At 40.8% G+C, this 22,743-nt stretch overlaps 1 protein-coding gene across 2 annotated transcripts in view; it reads left to right on the top strand.

Annotated features, from left to right (window-relative positions):
* The window catches only part of arhgap9 (Rho GTPase activating protein 9), a 32,657-nt gene extending 10,927 nt beyond the window's left edge, over positions 1-21,730 (top strand). Inside the window, exons 5-21 of one of the 2 annotated variants that reach the window (XM_079157003.1) lie at positions 166-417; positions 1,637-1,726; positions 6,811-6,876; positions 8,204-8,350; positions 8,537-8,635; positions 9,508-9,569; positions 9,727-9,814; positions 10,125-10,220; positions 10,637-10,735; positions 11,136-11,241; positions 11,646-11,765; positions 13,526-13,624; positions 15,049-15,126; positions 15,453-15,506; positions 16,218-16,352; positions 17,996-18,101; positions 19,780-21,730. In XM_079157003.1, coding sequence (XP_079013129.1) covers positions 166-417; positions 1,637-1,726; positions 6,811-6,876; positions 8,204-8,350; positions 8,537-8,635; positions 9,508-9,569; positions 9,727-9,814; positions 10,125-10,220; positions 10,637-10,735; positions 11,136-11,241; positions 11,646-11,765; positions 13,526-13,624; positions 15,049-15,126; positions 15,453-15,506; positions 16,218-16,352; positions 17,996-18,101; positions 19,780-19,966 — 1,884 coding nt within the window. In that variant the 3' untranslated portion in view covers positions 19,967-21,730. The remainder of the gene's footprint in view (positions 1-165; positions 418-1,636; positions 1,727-6,810; positions 6,877-8,203; positions 8,351-8,536; positions 8,636-9,507; positions 9,570-9,726; positions 9,815-10,124; positions 10,221-10,636; positions 10,736-11,135; positions 11,242-11,645; positions 11,766-13,525; positions 13,625-15,048; positions 15,127-15,452; positions 15,507-16,217; positions 16,353-17,995; positions 18,102-19,779) is intronic. The other variant, XM_079157004.1, reaches the window with a different exon arrangement.
* The last annotated feature ends 1,013 nt before the right edge of the window (positions 21,731-22,743 follow it).

The following is a 22,743-nucleotide window of genomic DNA, read 5'->3' as shown; positions in this document are numbered from 1 at the left end:
GTCGTAGTTAGCACAATTGAACTTCTGTCCAATTAGTTACATTTATTCTATAAACTGGTTAGTCATATTGTATTATATTTTCTTATGTGAATATAACATTTGCATTTACATTAATTGGCCATGACTTTCTTTCTCCTTTCCCTATTTCCTGTTTCTACCTACGAGGTCCCAACAGAATCCTATCTGTCCCAGCTGTCCTGGCAGGACTCCCCCCTTTACACTGAAATGCAGCCAGAGAAACGTCTGTCGCAGCTGGAGCCCCCTAGCCCTGCCCCAGGTCAGCAGCCTCTCCAGGTCATGGATCTGTGGGAGCAGTACACGGACCTGCCCACAGGGAGATGCTACTACGTCAATAGCATCACCAAGGAGAGGTCATGGAAACCCCCCCGCCGGGCTCGTGGACGCAACCCTGACAAAGTAAAACATCCAACACAGACGGTGTTAATTCCCTGTTTGTTAGTCCTCCTGAATCCGTGTTTTTCTTCTTTACTTTCACTGAGATGGCTTTAAACTTAAAAAGGTAGGCATTTTTAGAGCTGGATGAAAGCTTCTTTTCTCAAAGGAGAGGAGAGAAAAAGGTCAGGGTGTAGAATAACATAGTCGGCTCATTTATATGCTTACATAGTTTGACTGGATCAGCACTAAAAGGGACATTTTCAGCCAAAAGAACTTCATAAGACCTAAAGAAGAGCACCCTGACTCGCATATTTTCTCTTCACATAGACATGAGGTGACGCATGGAGGGTTGCACACACACAGTGATCACAGGGCAGGTTTCCACAGCTGGAAGCTGAAGTCTGAAGCACGCGGGGAGACTCGTATATGAGTTCGAGTGGCAGTCACTCTATATACTCTCACTTTGGCATGGGGTCACATTGAACTTAACACTTGGAGAGTTGCTGAATATTACATAGTAACTGGCCAATGTCATTGGTATGGACACACACGCATTTCTAGTGATTTTCAGTGATGTTTTTTGCTTTCTTGTTGAAAATGTGATGAAAAGGTTGATCCCACTTTCATATCTGTCGGTTAAATATACGGCTACAGCCAGGAGACGGTGAACTTAGCTTAGCTAAGCAGCTTCTGTTCAAATGAAAACAATCTACCTACCAGCACCTCAAAGCTCACACATGAACAAGTTATCTGTTTAATCTGTACAAAAGTGAAAAATCACAATTTACTGTTTTATGGGGGAGTTATAGCTTTTAGCACGAGCAGTTGTCAGGCAACCAGCAGAGAGTCCAGAAAGTTCTCGGACAAAGAATCGTCAGGTACATAACCCTTAAAACGGTGCTCAGAGGTGGTGGTTGGCAGATTTGTTTTACTTTTTAGAGAGAGGCTAGTTGTTTCTCCCTGTTTCCTGTCTTTGTGCTAAGCTCACCGGCTGTAGCTGCACATTTAATGAACAGATATGAGGGTGCTATTGATATTCTAATCCAGCTCTCCGAAAGAAAGCAAATGTGTGAACAGTATTGGCCATAATTGCAAACTATTCCTTAAAATATTTGTTATTACTATTTTTGTTGATCCTGTTCAACAATACAGTTCATTTGAGTCTGTAGTTAATAGATAATAATGTATTTAAGTCCTTTACTGTTTTACAATCTGAGTTTTATTTCTGTTTCTCTCGCAGGACGGTCCGGTACACACTCAGACGTTAACCAGAGAAACCAGCCATCTGTCGCTACCACTTCCTGAAGCTGGCAATGGAACAATGAACAGGGTAAGACTGCTGCACTTTTAAAGAAGTGCTCAAATTGATTTAACAACTAGATTATGACAATGGTAATTCCAACGTCTTCCACGCCAGTAATTATGGTACATTTTTAGGGGTGATGAGATAAGGATGAGGTTTTTGCTGTAACTGTAGTGACAAAATGAATAACAGGAGTTCCACTTACACAACAATGACACAAGACTTAGCTCTTGTTGTTTTCTCCACCCTCCCCTGTACCTTACCACAGAAAGCAACAAGTGCACACCCAAGAAAAGCATCTTCTTGACCTTTTGAGTATACTTATATTGTTGTGCTTTACCTCTGAGCTGTTGAGCATTTTAAAACACCTGTGTTGTTTTTGAATTGCTTTTTGAATAAAGTTGGGTTCTAGGAAGGGTATCCCACTGAATATCACATGCTTTTATCATATTATATCATATCATATTAAAGGAATATGATATCTTCATCGTTTATTCTTTATTCATTCATTCATTTGCTAAATCATGTATTTTAAAACCCAACCACACATAAGGCATTGTACTTTAGCTTTTATTCAATGAACCTTTGTTACAAGGAAGTTATGAGGAGGTTAGAATTTGAGAAATGTGCTGATGACGCTGTGTGCAAGCACCGGGCTCTGAAAAGTGAAGCCAATGTGTAAGTGCCTTTAAAGTTGCACTCTTTCTAATGGCCATCAGGGGGCAACTCCAAGTCTGATTGTATAGAAGTCTATGAGAAAATGTCCCTACTTCTCACTTGATTGTTTACCTGAGTAAACATTGTCAACATGAGTTCATGGTCTCAATCGCTAGTTTCAAGTCTTCCTCAATAAGCATGATGTTCATTTAGTCAATTATGGTCCTAATTAGAGTAAAATAGATGATAAAGCAGGGTATGAGTTATGGCGTGGCTACCTTGTGATTGACAGGTTGCTACCACGGCATTGTCCGGTCTGGGAGTTGTCCGTGTCTTTGTCTTACAACATTAACCCTTCCACTGTGTCTTTTCAGTTCATGAAAGTTAATTGTAACATTTTCACTGAGCGACACCCTCTCGCGTCACTTCTGGTTCCAAAAAAAACAAAATGGAGACGGCAGTCCACAAACCATTACATGACGTCACATGACCAAGTCCACCTTTTATATACAGTCTATGATTGTGAGCCAAGTCAGTGAATCGAAGTGGTTGGTTTAGTTATTTTACCATCATCCTTTTGGTTCTTCAAAAACTGTCAGGAGGCTTTTACATTCTTAACTTATTGCTCTGTGCTCTCATGTAAAAGATTATTAATATTAATGAATAATCATTCCAATGCAACATTGCTTAGTGCAAACAGCTGTGCTTTGGCAACTGTTAACGAAGACAGAACAAACCACAGTGAGACGACAAAAAGCACACACCTTCTGTCTGGTCTCATGCAAATTCATCTATTGTTAGTGTCTATCTGTTACCCAGAGTGCACACGCTGTCCAGAACTCAACCACGTTCCAGATTAAAGCAGGGTGAAATGCTGAGAGGGACCAAATTAAAAAGGGGATTACATATTTCTAGTTGCCCCATCGTTTACTGACCGACTCACTGCCTCATTTATTTATCTATGAACTGCCCCCTGACACACACACTTCCTCTCAAATTGTGTTTTTGTTGGGCTAATCCCTGAAGGGAATAACAAGGTAATGCCTTTTGATCTGATGCAGATGAGCAGAAGCCATTAGGGCCACACAGAGGGAGGCAGGGGACTCTTTTAAATCCAAACCATTAAAAAACATTGCTAAATTTAAACCACTCACTGAAACTTCTCATCAGTGTTAAACCCCTCTCTGACCTCACAGAGGCTGTCGTAGTCAAACTTCCGCTGTTTCATTCATTTCACCCTTTTTTGCAAGCTTGAGTGTTTCTAATCTACGAGTGAGAAAGTACATCTGTTGTTTCCGACGTAAGGGTTTTGGGAATTTATTCAACAGCCGTTGGTGACTGAAATAGACCTGAATCAACGGCATCTACGTAGTAAAGCAACACAAGCCGCATGATCCAGATTGTCAGAGATAAGCATTTTGCATCTCAAGGTTACGTTGCCTCAATGTTGCGTCAGTGTTTCAAATTTAATGTTGCTCATCAAAAAAATACCCACATGATCAAAGCAGTGATTCCCCCATCAAGTCCTTTTGAGATGCTTTCTGTTGACCTACATGTGTCACTTTGTATTCAGTGGTACATGTATTAAACAGGAACTCCACAAATGATATATAATGCATACTGCATGCCACACAAGTTAATGACCCAGGTGTTCAAAGTCTGAGGGACCCATATTACTTAGCACACAGTGTTTTCTAGTCTAGATTTTTATTTTATTTTTATATTCTTCTTATGTCCTTTTCCTTTGTGAGCTTGATTCCTACGGTATGCTTAGAAATGTTTGTGTACTAGTACATTAATGTACCTGTACTTCCATTTTACTTTATGCTTGTAGGATGCTACATTTTATCCTTTTTACTCCTCAACAAACTCTGTTTAGTTGACAGTAGAGCTGAAGCAATTAGATGATTCATTTCTTAGTCGATCAACAGACAAATCATTTTGATCGTCGATTGTTTAAGTTGATCAAAAACATCAGCTGTTCTCTGATTACAGATTCTCAAATGTGAGGATTTGCTATTTTACTATTTCCTTGTAAAATAAATATCTTTGGTTCTTGAACTGTTGAGTAGGGCTGCACAATTGATGGTATATTAATCACCATTACTATTCTGGCTTCCCACAACTAAATGAACACGATCAAGTCCAATTTTGACATTTAAAAGATGTGATCCGCTCATAGAAAAACAAAAACTAACAACCAGCCACCAGGGGGCAACTGAGATGTTTAGGCTTTGCATTTGGGGAGCTGTCACGCTGCCTTATTTTGATGCAAAGATGTGTTCATCAGCAGCAATGTAGCGCAATGTGAAAGTGAAAGCGGTGCTCTGATGAGTTTAATTTTGTGTAAAAAGTTTAGGTACAATTTTATTTTGCTTCTAGGTGATGCACTGTGAATAAGGACCAGTCATATATAGACGCAGATTAGTACTTCAGCAGAAATGTAGCACAACATGGAGGTGAAAAAAGTGCTCTGTTTTTTGGAATTAGTCCAATAAAAATATGTACAATTAATGAATACTCAAGTTCAAATTTTAAGACATAGCCCTTGGTTCTTGTAAATAGTGACGGTTATTTTTTTAGTTTTCAGACCAAACGACTAATCAATCAATCAATCAATCATATACAGTTAATAACTTACTTATTTTGGATTTTCTGAATTTACACATATAACATATCATCACTCATAGAATAGGATGTATTGTGATGGAATATCTGTTGGTCTCCAAAGGTTCCTTTGTTGAACTTTCATTTGAGCTCAAATACCTCTTCATCAACATCAACGATCATGTTCTAGATGTGCTCTTTTGAAATGTAGAATTGTTTAAAACTATAAAAGCAGATATTGTCACAATACTTTTTCACATCCTGGAAATGTGGATTTTTAGGCTTGGTCTCTTTTTTCAGTAGAACTCAAGTTTGCATTTGTACTGCTGCTGTTATTCACTACTTTTAGTCATCTATTTTAACTTCTCTTCTCACTTGCTGACTAGTTTTCACACAATCGAAAACAGCAAGGTGTTAAAAATGACTCATGTCGGTGGGAGGCATGTCCTGTAGAGTCTTATTTGGTAATTGTAGTTTATTGGTTATTGTATATACACAAGATGAACCTCACACCAATTTGTATTCCTATTTATGTGCATTTAATACCCTCCTGAAAACATATAATGTATGTGGACATTTTAGTTTTGTTTTTATTTTTCTCAAATTAGCTGAACTGCTCCACAATATTTCCAGATACCAGGCATCAGTAATAACAATCCTGTAATGTAACAGTCTAACCATGTAACAGGTTATTCATCATGAGTACATTTATATTTGGTCTTTTTATTTGCACATTACTTCTGTGCTTAAGTAAGATTACAAAGGCTAAAATGGAACTAGTAAAGGACCATTTTAAGTAACGCCATGGTACGTTTCTTGAAGCTAAGCGTTCCCATCGTCTTTGCCTACAGACTTGCAAACAGAAGTGTGGACAGTGGTTGAGGTGTGAACGTGAGCAAAGCTATGGTGTAATTATTCTGAGCTGTCATGCATGATTGTACCGGCTGATAAAAAGCAGCTTCCCTCTAGAATGGGGAAGTAGAAGCAGGCGGAGACAAGAAGGACAGATGAATGTTTTTTACACTTTGACACTCAGACGGAAAAGTGACAGGCAGCTGAGGACTCAAACTCGACAAGAAAAAAGTGTTCAGAAACAAGAGTTGACCTGGATTGTATTTATCAGTGATAATGAGCACCTATGCCGTAAGTTCATATTTATTTCTTACACAGTCGTATTTACTTTATTGTGTTGTTGTTTTCATTCCATGTCATCACCGGTGTGGAGTTTCTGGCAGCGCATATATAATGTCCCGCTTTGAATATGGAGCTGAATATGTTTCATGTGGGTTTAATGCTAACATAGTTCACTGATTTGGCTGCTCATCTGTCAGCGGTGTTGCTACTGACTTTGTCATTCTCACAACACGTTATTTGTGTGGACGTGTGGGATCCAGTTCAATAACTAAATTCCGGCAGGCCTGAGTCAAAGCAGTACCATGTAGAGTGTGTTTCAGTCTTACTGAGCAACGGCAGCAACTGCCTCTCATTAACTGCAGTTGAACACGTGCACGAGTGTGTAAGTGCGTATGTGTGTGTACCTCTGTGCTGTGGTGGCGAATTAAGGACCTTTTTTAGCTGGCAGGAAGTGTAGTTTCGGTGTTGGTGTGAACTTCATGACTTATCTTAACTGAAAACAGCATCCTGTTTTTTACACATAGGTGTGAAATTGACCTTTGTTGCCGATCTTTTGCTGCACTCATAATTACAAGTCCAGGAAGCCTGAAAGTGAAATATTCCTAGATTTATTATACAGAAAATGGAGTTGTGTTTCAAATTAAAATGCAAATAGCAACCGATCATCTGATTTGCCTGTCTTTGTCTTCCTGTCTCTCTGTCTTTGTCTCTAGCTGTCACCTGATTTCCTCTTCGGGACTCACCAGAGGAATACTGGCAGTGGCTGGCAGATGAAACAGGTGAAAATCGTCTTTTCCTACCGCACTCTTTTATAGCCAGAGGGCTAATGCCATTCACCTTGAGTTTCACCTTGTAAAGAAAAACACCCTTCAAAGAGTAAAGTAAAAGATAAGAGCCCTTATAGTTTTACATATTCGTCCTACACAACAGGATGCATTTTCTTAACAAAGCAGGACGCCATACCGTTCTGGTGGCGTAGTCTGCCACCTTGACTATGTCACTGAGTAATAAAAAGTCCTGCTACATGTTAAGTTTGCAGATCCAGCACCAGAAGCATTACCGGAATGTCTGTATACAATCTGATAACATAGACTGACTATTCTTCTTTCTTTCTTCTAAAACTGAAAACCCTTTCCTTGTTATTCTTTTTGCATTCCTGACTGGGAGGGTAATCCTCCGTGTTTTATAAGCGCTTAAAGGGTTTTTGATGGAGGGTAGTTTCCCCTTGAAAATCAATGAACCCGAGTCGTTACATTTGCAAAAACTGCATCTCCACTGTATTACTGTAGAATACATTAAAGTAATGCCAGCTATGCTCTTTAGATTCTCAGAGATCAGCATTTATGCATATTAAGGTGGTGAAATAGCAACTCATGGTGTTAAAAGAAAGTCTGTTACCCAAGCAGTTCTTACTGCAACATGTTGCATCACAGTGGGGTGTGGGTGCGCTTGGTGTAAGCCCTTTTAAAGGCCTCCTCTTAGCAAAGGAGAAGATTTGGCTCTTAGTGCTAATCCTCCTTGCATGAAAAGACGGCAAACATTAGGATGGATATTTAGTCTGATTGTTGAAACTAGGTTACAGGGATGGGGATAGGTACTTAATTATGGCTGCTGCTGCAGGAAAAGTTTAAGTTGAACCATGCACACTAGTATCTGTACGCGCACGGGATTGTAAGCATACATATTTTGCATGTAAAGTAGAGATGCACCTACAAGCATCTGCCTCCCCGCTAAACTGATTATTTTACGAGCTCATTGACACTGCTGTCCGTCAGTCAGAGCAACAAAGCTATCATCAATACATCCACTGCAGCAAAATGAACCAATGAGTAAAAAAAATGTAATTGTTTAGGAATTCATGCTGATTTTACTGCACTCATTTAAGGTTGCGCTAGGCAAGCGCATCAGCTAAATACTTAAATATTCAGTGAAGGTTCTTCAATAGTGTCAGTAGAATTATTCATAAGAACCCAAACACTTATCAGCTCCGACAGGATCCACAGACATTAAGGTACAATGGTGGTATATTGTATTTACTGTATAGTGATTGCCCTTTCCCTTGTTCACCACTCACCCAAACATTGACCCCGACCTTTAACCCTAAAGAGCATGCAGCGCGCCGCCTCCTCTGACACCCTAAGCACAATGGTGTTCAGCCATGCCGATGCCCAGCACCATAACTCTGCCGCCCTGCATGATGTTGAGCAGCAGCTCAGCCACTCTCAATCTATGACCCTGCCTGAGAACGGCAAGGTACTCACCTCCAGAGCACATACACACAGGGCCACAAACTGTGTGTACAGTATTCACAGACATGCAGAGGGAAGAGGAATTGCAGATACACTTTTAACACTTTTCATGCAAAACAACTGTACATATGCACAAATACACATACAGACAAATGAACGCCACTGACGTCGCCCACTTGCTGTCTTTCAGCTGGTCCAGCAGTGCAGAGATTACTCCTGTAATGTGACCAACATCGTCGTGGAGCCTCCGTCTCCTGAGAGCTCTCCAGACAGCGATGGTTGCACACCGGTGAGAAAACACTGCCTTTTACTTTTGAAATGAATGTCTTCTATTGATTAGATTTTCAATACCGTATAGAAATAGGCAGCTTTGTGCACAAGAGGCCTTTTAGCATCCATGCATTCTTAACTTTTAAACTAACACAATAAAAAAAAACTTCAAACTGAAATGTTTTGAATTCTTCTCCTGTGTCTCACCTCCAAATCCCTTTTATATGAATCCCAGGTAAAAATCAATGATACAACCATCATTTTAATGAATTTGGCTGTCATGCTGTCACCCGCAGTAACTCAGTATGATCCACAGACATCACTGGTAAAAGATTTAATTGGGAACAATAAGTTAAAATAATAGAGAACTGTCCACAGCGAGGTCTTTGGATTAATTAAGGTAATTGTATCATTAAATTCTTTGAGCACAGCAAATAAACTAACTCTCAGCAATGCATATCTCACATCCTATTAAGATAAAATAAATGAAATACCACTAGCTTTTCTTTCTTTCTCTGTTCTATCTTTAAAACCCTTGCTATTCCTCAGTTTGTTCCTCACTGTCTTTATATGCTGTACTCAACACGTATGACTTCATAGTTGGTGTTAATTCTTCTCTCTTACACCTTAAACAGGGCCATACCGCAGTGGGAGATTTTAGAGCAGCTCCCCTCCCGCTATTTTTTGAATGATGCAACATTCAAGCTAAATGGGTTCGCTCAGGATGCAGTGTATTACACAGAGGAAAAGCCCTCTGCTGTACTTTACTGTTAACATTTCATTATTCAAGCCTTTCATGCCTACCCTGAGCGATAGCATTAGTGTGACAGTATAAATATTACTGCTTCAATTCTGCAGATTGTGCTTTAAACCCTTTCAATGTGTTCTCAGGAGTTGGAGAAAGCCGGCCTCTTGAACAAGACAAAGATTGCAGAAGGAGGCCGGAAACTGAGGTGAGGTGTCTCTGTGGCTGCTCCCATTAAAGACAAAACGAGTTGAATTAGATTGCGTCTCTTTGTGTAGATATAGTGTTTGAATAAATGAATAGCGAGTATGATTCGCTGGGATGAATCCCATCTGACAAGTATACATTTGTTTGTTGGGTTGCAGGAAAAATTGGAGCCCCTCCTGGGTGGTGTTGGTCGGAAACAGTCTGGTTTTCTTCAAAGATCCTAAATCACAGACACCTTCCAGCTGGGTAATAGCTAAGACAAACTCTGTGTTTAATGCCTTTAGTCCAGGTATTATCTTTTGCGAAAACATCAATTTTTCATTTTCTAAGTGCAGATGGGATTTTTTTTTCTGCATGGTGAATTTTAGTTTTATTGCAGATGTTGTGTGTGAAAGTTGGCCATTATGTAAGAGTCAGTTAAAGGGGTCAAAAAGTGGTTGCCCACAAAACACCAAAACTCCATTTTTAGAAACATATATAGGTTGATTCAGCCAACTAGTAGAACAATACATGATTTGTGTGTGTGTGTGTGCATACCTGTTTATTGGCAAAACAGAAACCAGGAAACAGTCGCCCTGAGAGCAGTGTGGATTTGAGAGGAGCACAGCTGCACTGGGCCAAAGACCTGTCAAGCAAGAAGAACGTCTTCAAGGTAAGAGAAGAAATTATGGTCGAAAAATGTTCTTCATAATTTGTTCAGACTGTTGCAGTGAGCTGATGTACAGTGAGGATGGTGTGATTGCAGATAAGTAGTAAAACATAGAATAGTATTTGTGTCAACCAAAGGGCTCTTATCAGTGAGGGAAGTGAGAGTGGGAAGCTTTCTTTCACCCGTTCACTCGCCGATGACCCACAGTGAGGAAGAGGAAGCTGAAAACATTAATTTTCCAGTGAAGTGTGGCAGATAACATTTAAGTGATGTACTATGTTAAAAAACAAGAAAAGTCAGATGACTGAGTTTAACACATGATACCTGATAAACCGGTTGAATAAGACGTGTGAAACAAGAAAAATACTTGCGGACGGTTCGTCACATGGTGTTATGGTTCGTAAATGTGTGTTTTGTAGCTGAGGACTGTAACGGGCAACGAGTTCCTGCTGCAGTCAGAGACGGACTCTCTTATCAAAGAGTGGTACAGCACCATCCAGAACGTCATCGACAGGCTGGTGAGACTCACAACGCACACACAGAGTTGTAATTTCAATGTACCACTTCTCTATTAGTGGTAACCTTTATGTTCTCCGCTTAAATCTTAAACTCACATCCTTTAACTCCTCCCTGTCTGGTTCTTTATGTTTTGATTTTTCTTTAGATCAGATGTAGACTTCTTAATCTCAGCCTAAAAAAAGATCAAGTGTCAAGTGAATTAAAGCATAATCTTGGTTTCTTGGGGAAAGTACAGAGCTCTATTTTTATCTAACGGGTTTTAATGTTGGTGTGTAAATGTTTCTCTGTTGGACTTCTCAGGAGCCACTTTGAACAGATGTTTTTAAAAAGCATATGGTGCAATGTCTGTATATGACGTAGTTAACACAATGAGTGTATTTCGCTCTGCCTGCTTTCCAGGACCGCGAAAACCCGTTAGACAATGTCCTCCTGTACTCTCTGAGGCGAGCGGGCAGCGTGGAGATGCTGGAACACAGCGGAGACGAGGACGACAGGAGAACGTCTCGTAAGTCGTAACCGCGCGACGCCTCTCATCGCTCCACTCCGACTTCCTTCCTTCTCATATAATCGGCCCCCGGCCCTCCACCTCAGTTTACTCTCACTTCATCATCATCACTCTTCTTTTTCTAAACTTCCACACAGGCTTCTTGCATCCCTCCATCCTCTCCTCCATCCTCTCCTCCATCCAGCCCACTTATATTTTCACGCGGCCCCCGTGGCAAATAATCCCCCCGTCGGTCTTGTCTCACCTCCGCCGTCGCCCAGCCCTCCCGCTTTTCATCCTCACCACCATCCCATCTCATCTGCTCTCCTGCCCTGCCGCAGCCCAATGCCCCGCACTGATCTCCTCTTCCTCCATCTCTTCCTCCTCCTCCTTCTCCTCCACCTCCTCCTTTCCTCCCTCTGCAGTCCCTCGCTCGTCGTCCAACCTGGAGAACACGGAGAGGAAGAGAGTGAAGACCCGGCTGAAGAAGCTGATCCTAAAGAGACCTCCTCTGCAGGCGCTGCAGGAGAAAGGGCTCATTAAAGGTGATATTTCCTTTTGGAGTTTCACACTGAATGCAAGTGTCCTTAATATTACGTTAAGCACTTCTGCAGCTAAAACTATGCACTGGACTTTTGTTGTGAAGTTGAATATATGTTGCATCACAGTTGTGATGGCTGGCAGGAAATCTGAGAATTTATGCTGCAGTGATGCTTCATCCCCTAGTGAATATGCATCGCAATCCTCTTCACCTATCTAGTGAGAGCTTCTCCAAAAAGGTTTTTCACACTTGTCTGCTGATTACGACACTATTGTAACATTTCATTACATTTATTTATCCAAAGCGACTTGCAATAAGTGCCTTTAACCACGATCGTACCAACCATCACATCTTTTATTGATCTTTCTTAAAAGCTGAAACATTCCTTTGTCTTTTTTTTTCATATTCTAAGCAAATATATGACAAACTAAAGGAAAAAACTTGAATAAATTAGTGGAGAAACACAATGAATGCAGATGCTTCCATTCTGTGGTCACTGAATGGTTTGATTCTCAAAGTCATATCAGAATTATGGCATCATGGCCTTCACACTCACCAAATCTCATCCCAATTGAACGCCTATGGAAGACTTTGCTCCGATGTGTCAGACAGCACCAAATGAGGGAATATTTTTTGTACGGATGTTGTTCATCCCTTCAGCAGAGACTTTATACCATGATGACACAACGGATTACAAAGACACTTTATGATGATTTTTCCTTTTCCTCATCATTTGTCACCGATCTGAGCATGGACTTCTTCTATAACACTTCCTCTTTAATGAGTATTTTTTGAATAGCTGTTCCTTGTTCTCATAACTATTTTAACAATGACTCTTAAAATAATTATTCTTTCGCGTTCAGCCGCAACAACTTCCAAAATACTTTTCGACAAAGCAGCATCTTTAAATAATTAGTAATATTATAATTTATCTAAATGGCAAAATAATACTTATAGAGAAAAGGAAGAAAGTAAAATATTCAAGAAACAAACATGAGCTCTATTATAACACTTGTTCTTATTATATATTTTGAAAAGAAGTATTTTTTCTGGCATCTTTTTAGTTGTATTCATGTGATAGCGAGCAGTAGTGAGGTGACAGAAACAGAGGAAGCAATTCATGCAGCAAAGGTTCACACCCAGACCCAAACCGGGGATGTTCAGCGATCCCAACGCAACCAGCACCTCATCATTTTAACAATGATAAAACAATGATTTGGTTAGCACTGAAAAGCTACAGCTCCCTTCAGGCTTTGACATCATTTTGTAACCTCAACTACATCCACGTCCACGAGGAGACGTGACACGGTTTTCTGCACGTTATTAGAACTGAAGAAGGCGCTCAGAAGAATGGAAATAGAGGTGGATTTATAAAAAACATTACTACCCACAAGTTGTGGTTAAACTGACTAATTGAATGACATTTTTACAAGCAAATACATCACAGAGATAACACAAACTGTTATAATACTAGCATACTCTGGAGTGAAAAGCTGCGTCTGATTATTTTTTTTTCACCCTATAGGATATATAGTACAGTACATGTTGCATTGCATCATCAAGGGTGAGCTTATATCGCTGCTGGGAACATGGAGGTTTCATTCCAGAGTGAACAGTAAATTTAGCTCTCGATCAACTTGAGCTTGTAGCTATTACATCATGTCTTGACACAGTTATCTGATAGAGAGGGAAAAAAAAACTAATGAACAGACATATAAAGTGAGTTTGTGTCTGTGTTTGTGTCCCTCCATCATCGCCCTTCAGATCAGGTGTTTGGCTGCCGCCTGGAGATGCTCTGTGAGAGAGAGAAGAGCACCGTCCCTCGCTTCGTCAAACTTTGTACTGAGGCTGTGGAGAGGAGAGGTACGAACACTGCAAACACACAGCCGGCTCCTGTTAGTGGGATTCTCAACTTAAAGGGACACATGAGGAAACACTCCTCAATCCTGTTTTGAGCGTCAGTCACTTGACAGCAGTTGTGCACCTACCGTTCAGCTCCGGGACGTAAATCACTTGACAAACATTTACTGAAAAATGTTTTTGATTGGCTGACAGAGAGGCAACTAAAAACGCACAGAGAGGAAGTCGTGACAGCTGCCAGCCGGAGAGAAGATCTAAATGAGAGAAAATGGAGTTGTTTGGAAACTGTTTAGAAAAAATGCTGCAAATAAATATTTAATACTCGTAAAAAAAAAAGAAATCAATGTTTTGACCACAAGGGGCTTGTCTCATTGTTTCAGATTGAGACGTTGACATTCAAGGCGTTGACTGACTGAAAAACTTTTAGGACAAAGTGGCTTCCGGAAAAAGAGAGGACCTAATTCTCATATAGTGCATAATGATTGCAGTAGGAAAGAAAGACTGTTGATTTTGTAAAGACTATTCCCTCCTCTGCTCCTCTTCCTGAAGTTTCTGTTCCTGTTAAATTGTGTTTTTATCTTGGAAATAATCACTATTTTAAAATTTGCTGCAGATTAATTTTCTGTAGACGGACTATTTGATTAATTGAGTAATCATTTAGGTCTTATTAAATTATAAAACGCTGGCAGACAAATTTGGCCGATACAGATAAAATTAACTTCACTTGACCAATGAATGAGCGATGCCGGGTCAGATGTGGCTGAATGAATGATGTATGTTTCGCAGCAGCAACATGATACGTTACATCTCACTCGGTGGCTCCTGTGAAGCTGTGGACTTCAAACTCAAAGCTCGGATATTAATAATCAATATATCACAAACGCCTGACTTGTTCTGACTTGACCACGGCGTTGATCTCTTCATGGGATTTGTGGTTGAAAGAAAGAATATAGATCATCATCATACGAGGACGTTAATAATCAATGGGCCTGAGTTGTTCAGTGAGGGAAAAGCAGAAACTCAATTTTGATATCAGAACTTTGAAAGCACTTCATCAAACATCACGCTATGAAATGTCGTGAGGAAGTAGGGGGTCATGTGGTCATGCAAAACGTTACTTTTTAAAACTTTTTTTAGATGTCTAAATGTGCCAAAATGTGCTTTTGCTTGACTTTATTCACACGCTTTTGGGCACTTACGCAACAAAACAAACTTCCCAGGCACACTAAATTATTTATGTGCAGAAAAGTAAAACAATTATATCAGCTCTGACTGCCTTAAATCTGAGGAACTTATTTTTAGACTTTACTCTCATGAAGTCACGCTTAAATAACGGAATAAGTTTAGTTTTGATACTAACCTTCTAAAGTGTTAATAGATGCTCAGATACACTCGGGATCTGACCAGCTCTGTGCCGTGTGTTGCAGGACTGGACACTGACGGCCTCTACAGAGTGTCAGGGAACCTGGCAGTGATTCAGAAACTGCGCTTCCTGGTGGACCACGGTGAGGATGAAGGGGAGGAGGGGGGAAACTGATCTGTATAGATGATTAATGCTGATTAATTTATTAATGAATGAAGCCTGCGAGGGGAAAATGTTGGGGGAGGAGAGAAGTGGTAGCCCGTTCCTTTTTTTTCAGCTGCTTAAAATCAAGATAAAGGCCCTCTGATGCTGTTTTGTTCATTCTGATTACATATGACATTGTGTAACCCCAGCACACACTCACTGTACACCTGCTCGAAACCTGATCGCCTCACTCCCACTACATGACTTCCTTTTGATAAAGTGGACGCCGGGGAAAGCCCGCTGAGTAACTGTTGGTTTTTGCAGAGCGAGCGGTGACTACAGACGGACGTTACATGTTCCCGGCGGAGTTTGTACAAGGTAGATTCAGACTGACGAGGATAAAACGCTTTCACGTGTTACTCGGCCTGCATGTTTTTCTGCCATATGTGTTTAAACTTGTCAAAAAACTCCCCACACACAGACTGACACGCAGAGCTGAGGCGTGCACCGAACAGTTTGCTGGTTGTGCTACCATTTGCTTAATGTATGTGTGTCCCTCAGGCTTTTCTGCTTTAAGTTTTCTGATGTAATAACGTGCAGCAGGTTGTACACAGCGACATCTCACGCGGTGCATGACTGCCACCAAGTGGACGAAACGGAGGATCAGCTGCAGCTTGTGTAGCGTTTTAATCTCACTGACTAATGTTTCTCATCCTTAGATACTTGTTTGTATCAGATGTTGAACTTCTTGACGACTGAGGTCAAATTAAAGCTCTTTATTTTCTTCCCTTTGGTTCTTATCATGCAATTTGAGAAGCATTGGTCAGGCCTGGACTTAAAGAAAATGTGTGCTTTACATGTGTTTGTGCTTTTGTGTCTTCTCTGACTTTCACAGACCATTTCTATCTCCCTCTTGCAGCTACAAGCCTTCATTTTACGCCTCAGCACTGACATGAATTTAAACTCTGCTCTGTTGATGTTGTTCGCTCAACTTCTTTGTCTCTCTTTTCCACATTGCCTGGCCTTCCGTTTGCTTCCTCTAACCCTGTCCGTCTGTCTATCTTCTCCTCCTCCCTTTATGTCTCTCAGAGGAGAAGCTGAATTTGGACCAGAGTGAATGGGAGGACATTCATGTCATCACGGGAGCTTTGAAACTTTTCTTTCGCGAACTTCCTGAGCCCCTCGTGCCCTTCGGCTTCTTCACCGACATCGTGGAGACAGTCAGTGAGTGACCATCTTCAGCCCCCAGTTTATCTTGTATTTACTGAATATACCTTCCCCCTTCATGTGGAGCGTCACTGCATACAGAATCATCTAAGATCAAATCTAAGATTTATCTGAGATAAATTCTGTATCGGGCCTTTTATTTGATTCTGTGTTGTAGGCAGCGGACAGGAAAGAGAGAGAATGCAGGAAAGTCCCAGGCCAGACTCAAAGTGGGAATGCTGTAATTACACGATCGCCATCTTTTAATCTCTGGGCCACGAGGACGCCCGCATATGATACTTTAAAATCTCACCTTATTATTTTTTCCTCTGATGTGTTTTTATTTTGCGTACTCACAACACTGCTGTGGTTTTTGTGAGTCAAAACCAGGACAGTTTGGGTTAGAGAGTTCACTCCCCTCTTTACTTGAGCTCTTTCACGCTTTCTCAAACTGTGGTGAAAGTCATCTTCGTGATTACAGAATATACTGTATTTACGGCACTTTTCCACCTCTAGAAAATGTTTCACAACACCACATATATCATGAGCGATATATGGACACAGTAAAATAAAACGGTGCTTGTCAAAAAGAAAATTGCTCGAGTTCCGACACAAGAGAAGAATAATTACATACTGTTAAAGCTGAAAATCCGCACTGTATAAATCCTCACGTTAGCTGGATTTTGTTCACGCCTCTCCCATAATCCTCCAATCATACGCGTTGTTCTATATTTTTCCTCTTGTCAAAAAATGCCATGAAATGACTAAACAATGTGTTAGTTCATCTTTCACTACTTTACGACTTCCCTGCCTTGTTCGTGGCGGTCCATCGAGACATTACTTTTATCGACAGGCCACTATTTTTTTTTAAAGGCCAAATAAATCTTAAAACAGCGGGGAAAGTAGGTTTAAGCAAAGGATCCTCAAAAAGAGACAAGTGTGGGGACTATTTTCAATACACATTTGATGCTCTAGTGACTATTTACGGCATCATAATAAAGGAGCATGCCATCCAGTACAGCTCAATGATGTTTTGAATAGTTTTGAACAACAATGTTGGTCTATTCTATTTAAGAATAAACCAAATCAGGTTAAAACAGCGGGGAAAGCAACTTTTCTTATTTTTTAAAGCCACATACAACATGTGTTAATATAATGAATTCACTGATTGATCATTGTTTTAATTTTTTCATGGGATTTGACTGTAAAAAAAGCACCAAACTTTTCCTTTAACTGCGTTCTTCATCAATTATTTAGCATGAGCCTTTGTGATACAGCAATGTATCATTTTATCTTTTACTTATCCTAAAACTGTAGATAATCTGGCTTTAAAAAATAAGAAAAGTTGCATATTAGGAATACATGATAACAAATGTAAATGCATTCTTGGTATGAACTCCCTGTTTCTTATCCTTATCTTATATTTTACATGCGATTTATTTTTTTTGTTGCACAGTTCCCAGTTTCACATCAAACCACAGCGGTGATTGTTGATGATTGCATGTTGCTTTACCAGATTAGATAGTGGATGCTAATATGGGGTACATGTGATATCAGTCACCGGATGTAAATCAGGTTCGCGGTGCTAATTAGGTTCACGAAATGGAATGCAAATGATGAAATGTATTGTGATCTGACACGTCTCTTGCTCTGTGTTGCAGAGATGTCCGACTACATGGACAAAGTGGATCGTTTGAAGTGTCTGGTGCTTAACATGCCTCCTCCAAACCATGACACGCTGCAGTTCATGTGTTGCCATCTCAAACGGTGAGAGGGCGGCAATAAAACCGCATGCATTTGTCTGTGTCTCCGCCGTCTCTCTGCCCTGAAACTGGCACAATCCATAATGCAGCATATTCCCTCTATGATATTTCAACACAAAGGAATGAACCGGATGCCCCTTGTCGGAAAAAAAAAATCTCCTCCTCATTACTTTTCTTTGTAAACCTGACCACAAGAGGGGGTAGTTTCCTTGTCGTTCTCAGTCACTTTTCTGTCAGAGATTCTTTGGCCACAGCTCTCAAAGTATGCCAGTGCTGTACCAGGATCACACTGTTGTTAAGTTTGGGTCCCTGTGAAGATGAAAAGGCTGGAGGAAGATGAATGGTGTACGATGTTCTGTGAGCCAGTTCCTTTTACAGTACATAAAATGTGTGTTTTTTACCGCCTATGGTTTTCCCTTCCACTCAGGGGTGAGCGTTCGTGTTCTGAGGCCGATGTTTGTGCCAGGGTGTGGTGGGCCCCATGAATATGTCAAATCTGTGTCTTTCTCTCATTTTCTCCCCGCTGTCATTCCTCCCCCCCCCCTCTCTGTTTCTCATTTGTTGTCTCTCTGCTGAATCAACCCTGTCGCCTCCTCTTCGTTTCTTTTACTTCCTCTTCATTCTCTTCCTTCTCTTCTTTGTATTCTCCCTTTCCTCTTCCTCCCCTCTTCCTCCTCTTTCCATCCCTTCCTCCTTTTTTCTCCCTCCTCCTCCTTCCTCCGCCGTCCCCCCACGCTCTCCTCCTTGCCTCGAAGGTCCCATGGGAGCCTTGTGGTTCGTCTGCTGGAAGGCATACCAACACCACCGCCGCCACCACTGGAACCTCTCTCTTTTCTCTCTTCCCTCTCCCTCTCTCCCTCTCTCTCTCTCTCTTTTCCTCCTCTCTTTTTAATGTGGAAGTTTTGAGCAATTGCTGGCTGCTTTTGTGGCTTGGTGGGAATGGCATTTTTAGAAAGAATGCCTCATGCTGTGGCTTAAACCCATTCCTGCGTCCCCCCCAATCTCTCTCTCTCACACACACACACACACACACACTTTAACACACCAACATAGGTGGATACAGGCGGTGGTTTTAGACTCAAGAATGAAGCTGAATGGACAGTTAGCAGTCATCTATGTGCCTGCAGTCCCAAAGATGAATTCAAACAAGAATAAGTCTACAGCCACGCTAGCTTCTCTGTGACTGGTGCTTTGAAAAGAAATGCTAACATCTGCATGCTAACATGCTCACAATGACAATGTTTCGCAGGTTTAATGTTAACCACATTCAACGTCTTAGTTCAACACATCGGTATGATAACATTCATTATTACAAGTTATTAAAATTCATCCTTAGGGGGATCTGGATGTGTGTACCAAATTTCATGGCAATCCATCCTATAGTTGTTGAGACATTTCACTCAAAAACCACAAATGTCAACCTCATGGTGGGGAGGCTTGAGGAAATGTCAGGGGACTTCAAAAAAAAAAAAGTGCTTAGAATACATCATCTGAAGATCATTAAAGTTTGTGCAAAGACTTTAGCCAAGCCATGCAACATTTGCTGAGATATTTCTATCTGGGCCCAAAGCAGCCGACTGCCTGACACTGTCATCCCTTCGAACCCATTTTGGTTCTTTTAATTTCTTGTAGATATTTTAGATTATAAAGTCTCTTACTCTCTGCGTCTGATCTCTCTACAGAGTGTTGGAGCGTTCAGGCACCAACCGAATGACCACCCAGAACATCGGCATTGTGTTCGGGCCGACCCTGATGCGTCCAGAGCGGGACAACGGCAACATGGCGGTGAACATGGTTTACCAGAACCAGGCGGTGGAACTCATCCTCAGCGAGTTTGACCACATCTTTGGAACAAGAGGCCCCTCTTGATCTTTTCGGACAGAGGAGGGGGAGGTTGGGGGGGGGGGATTCAAAAAGCTCCTCCATATCAGACAAAAGCACAAGTAGTGCAGCGTTTGTCCTCTTTGCCTGTTTGACTCATGTGGTGTAAAATGGGTTTCACATCAAAAGATAATTACGGGGTAAAAAGAACCAGGACAGAAAGCTGCTAATCATGGCATCTGGCCTCCATATAAAGCCATGTTAAAACAATAATAGTAAAATAAACCAATTTTAGCTGCAATACTTGTGTTTTTTACTGCAGATGTGGAGTGCAGCCCCGGTGTTCTTAACTGCTGGAGCGGACGCCTCCATGTCACTCTCCCTTGATGTTTCAGACTCGAACAGGATAAATAAAAGCCATAAAAGTGATTAATCTCCTCCAGCAAGCTGAGTATTATTCAGAAATGTGAGGAAGGATGTGTCTTAACGTGGCACTGAAACAAAACTCGGCACCACCGTCTCACTGTGAAAACGCGTGCACCAGCACCTCCTGCAGAAAGACTGGACAGATCCCACCTGCAGTGGCAAGCAGAGGATACTGTAAAATATGCAAACAAGCAGGAAGCAAGCTGGGCGTGTAAATGTGACCGCATCCCTGCTGAAGTTATACAGTGTTTCGATCAAGAGTTTGTACATGTATTTCAGACTTCAAAGATAAAAAGCATGATTTCAGTGGCAACAGGGCAGCAAATGTTCCTTTGTACCAAACAGTACGTTGTAGTGAGTGTGGACCTTTGAAGTTTCCCTTATTGTACAAATCTGGATCTGTCTTTCTATTTTTATTAGTTCAAACTCCTCAGATTAAGTTAAAAAAAATATGAAATTGTAAATATGTGAATTACTGTCTTTGTCAACGAGCACTTTGCATACAGTGTGTAACCTAAACATTATATATTGGCCGAATTCAAACTGATACATTTGCTTTTAAAGGAACAGTGTGTCGTTGGACCTGACTGTCAACTCTCCTGCAACAAAATAAAAATGTAAGAAACTGATTGTTGTGACATTTGGTCAGGATGTGTCTGTCTGGTTGTTTGCACCGCGCGATGGGTTTTTGCGTGAGAGATAGTAGAAGCGTGTGGAGGTATGTGGGCCCCTGAGGCGCAGTGGGCGGACGCATCGCCTGTGATTGGTGCAAATGCTGCTTTTAATAACAGAACAAAAGAGGAACTGGAAATGCATATGTTTTAAAAATGTGGATTTTCCCTAAAAACCCTCTTGCTCTGTGGCTTTGGTAATTTTATATTGACTGTGGGTTTGGCAAAAGACAAAAAAAGAGCAGAACAGAGGGACAAAGGGGGGAGAGCTCATAGATTTTGCAAAGTTTTATTAAATGTATTTATTCATTTTTATGTTCATATTATTTCAGGTCATGTGAGTGATTGAGGAGGGGCTAAAACCATGTGTCGCTGATTGATGGGGAGTCATCTGAACTTTTGTCCAAGGTCGTCCTTATATTTGATTGGCACCGATTATTTTTTTCTACTTCAACAACAACCGCATTTGTTTATTTGATCCAAATGCTTGTATGAACGCAGTCATCACAGTTTATACATGTATCCCTCATTCAGTGCTGCAGTTTCAAACGGGGTTTTTTTTTTTCTGGAGTGTCCCAGAGCCTCTTTACATTAGATTGAATGTTTTCATTTATTATATTATATGTAAAGAAAATATTAATTCATTAAGTATTTTGACCGTACCTTTTGTTCTCTCTCCAAATTCTGAAATTGATGGGATTTCTCTTCCAATAAAAACTCGGTGGCATTAAGCTGCTGTGGCCTCGAGCTCTGTGATGTGTTTTATTTCACGTGGTGCGAGGGCGCTAATCACTCCCTAAAATAGAATCAGTCCGTCAGGGACACACTCAAACACCACTCCCTTCTAATCAGCAGTGTGTTGGCAGGGAAAGTCAAACTCTATTACTTTGTCTTTTAATGCTGCCCTCTTTTCTTTCTTCCTTTCTTCTTTGACTCATTAATCACATGTGATGTCTGATTATTCCTTATTAAATCTAGAACAGTGCAACATATCAATTCTGTATGATAAGTAATACAGTTAAACGTGCAGGCATACGTGGACCCATTAAATGCAACAGCCAGACCTTTTTTTTGCATCTGTAGTCAGTTACTTTTTTGCTGCAACACTAAAACAAAACGTTTTTTCGAGTATGTGTAGGTATTTATAAAAGAAATTGTAGAAGTAAGAGAACAAGAAGGTTGTGAAATGTGTTCATGTGCTACATGTTTTCCATCCAAGTAACTCAGAACTGATTTACATTTCATAGTCCAAACTACTTTACAAAGTGCACTTTATTGTAATTTGCTTGGGCAGCTGTATGTTAATGAATCTGTATGTTTTATTCTTGCAGTAAGAAATACAGCCGTGATGGCACATGGCAAACAATGGGCCTTCTTGTTACTGTATATCATGGCTTTCATCTTCTTTTATGTTGTTTACAAATTATTTAAGAAGAGAAGAGACACTTCTGCGGTCACATAGAAAACTGAAAAACAGTTTCTTTGCCCACCAGCGACATGTGTAGCTGTTTTCAGTCTTCACACTCATGCCTGCTTGAGTGAAATGAACCAATAGAAAACAAAATGAACCTAAGAAACAGGAGAGCAGAGCTCGTTGGGGAATCAAAACGTTGAAATGCTCAGCAGCTGACAACCTGTTGCTCATAGATGGGACTTGCAGCAATCTTGCAAGTGACGCTGATGCTGCTGTCTGACTGTGTCGATTTTTGCCAACCACAAATAAAGGAC

The sequence above is a fragment of the Pholis gunnellus genome (genome assembly GCF_910591455.1).
Source record: "Pholis gunnellus genome assembly, chromosome: 3".
Classification (NCBI taxonomy): domain Eukaryota; kingdom Metazoa; phylum Chordata; class Actinopteri; order Perciformes; family Pholidae; genus Pholis; species Pholis gunnellus.
The sequence above is the reverse complement of the archived record's forward strand: the minus strand, read 5'-3'. Positions and strand labels throughout refer to the sequence as shown.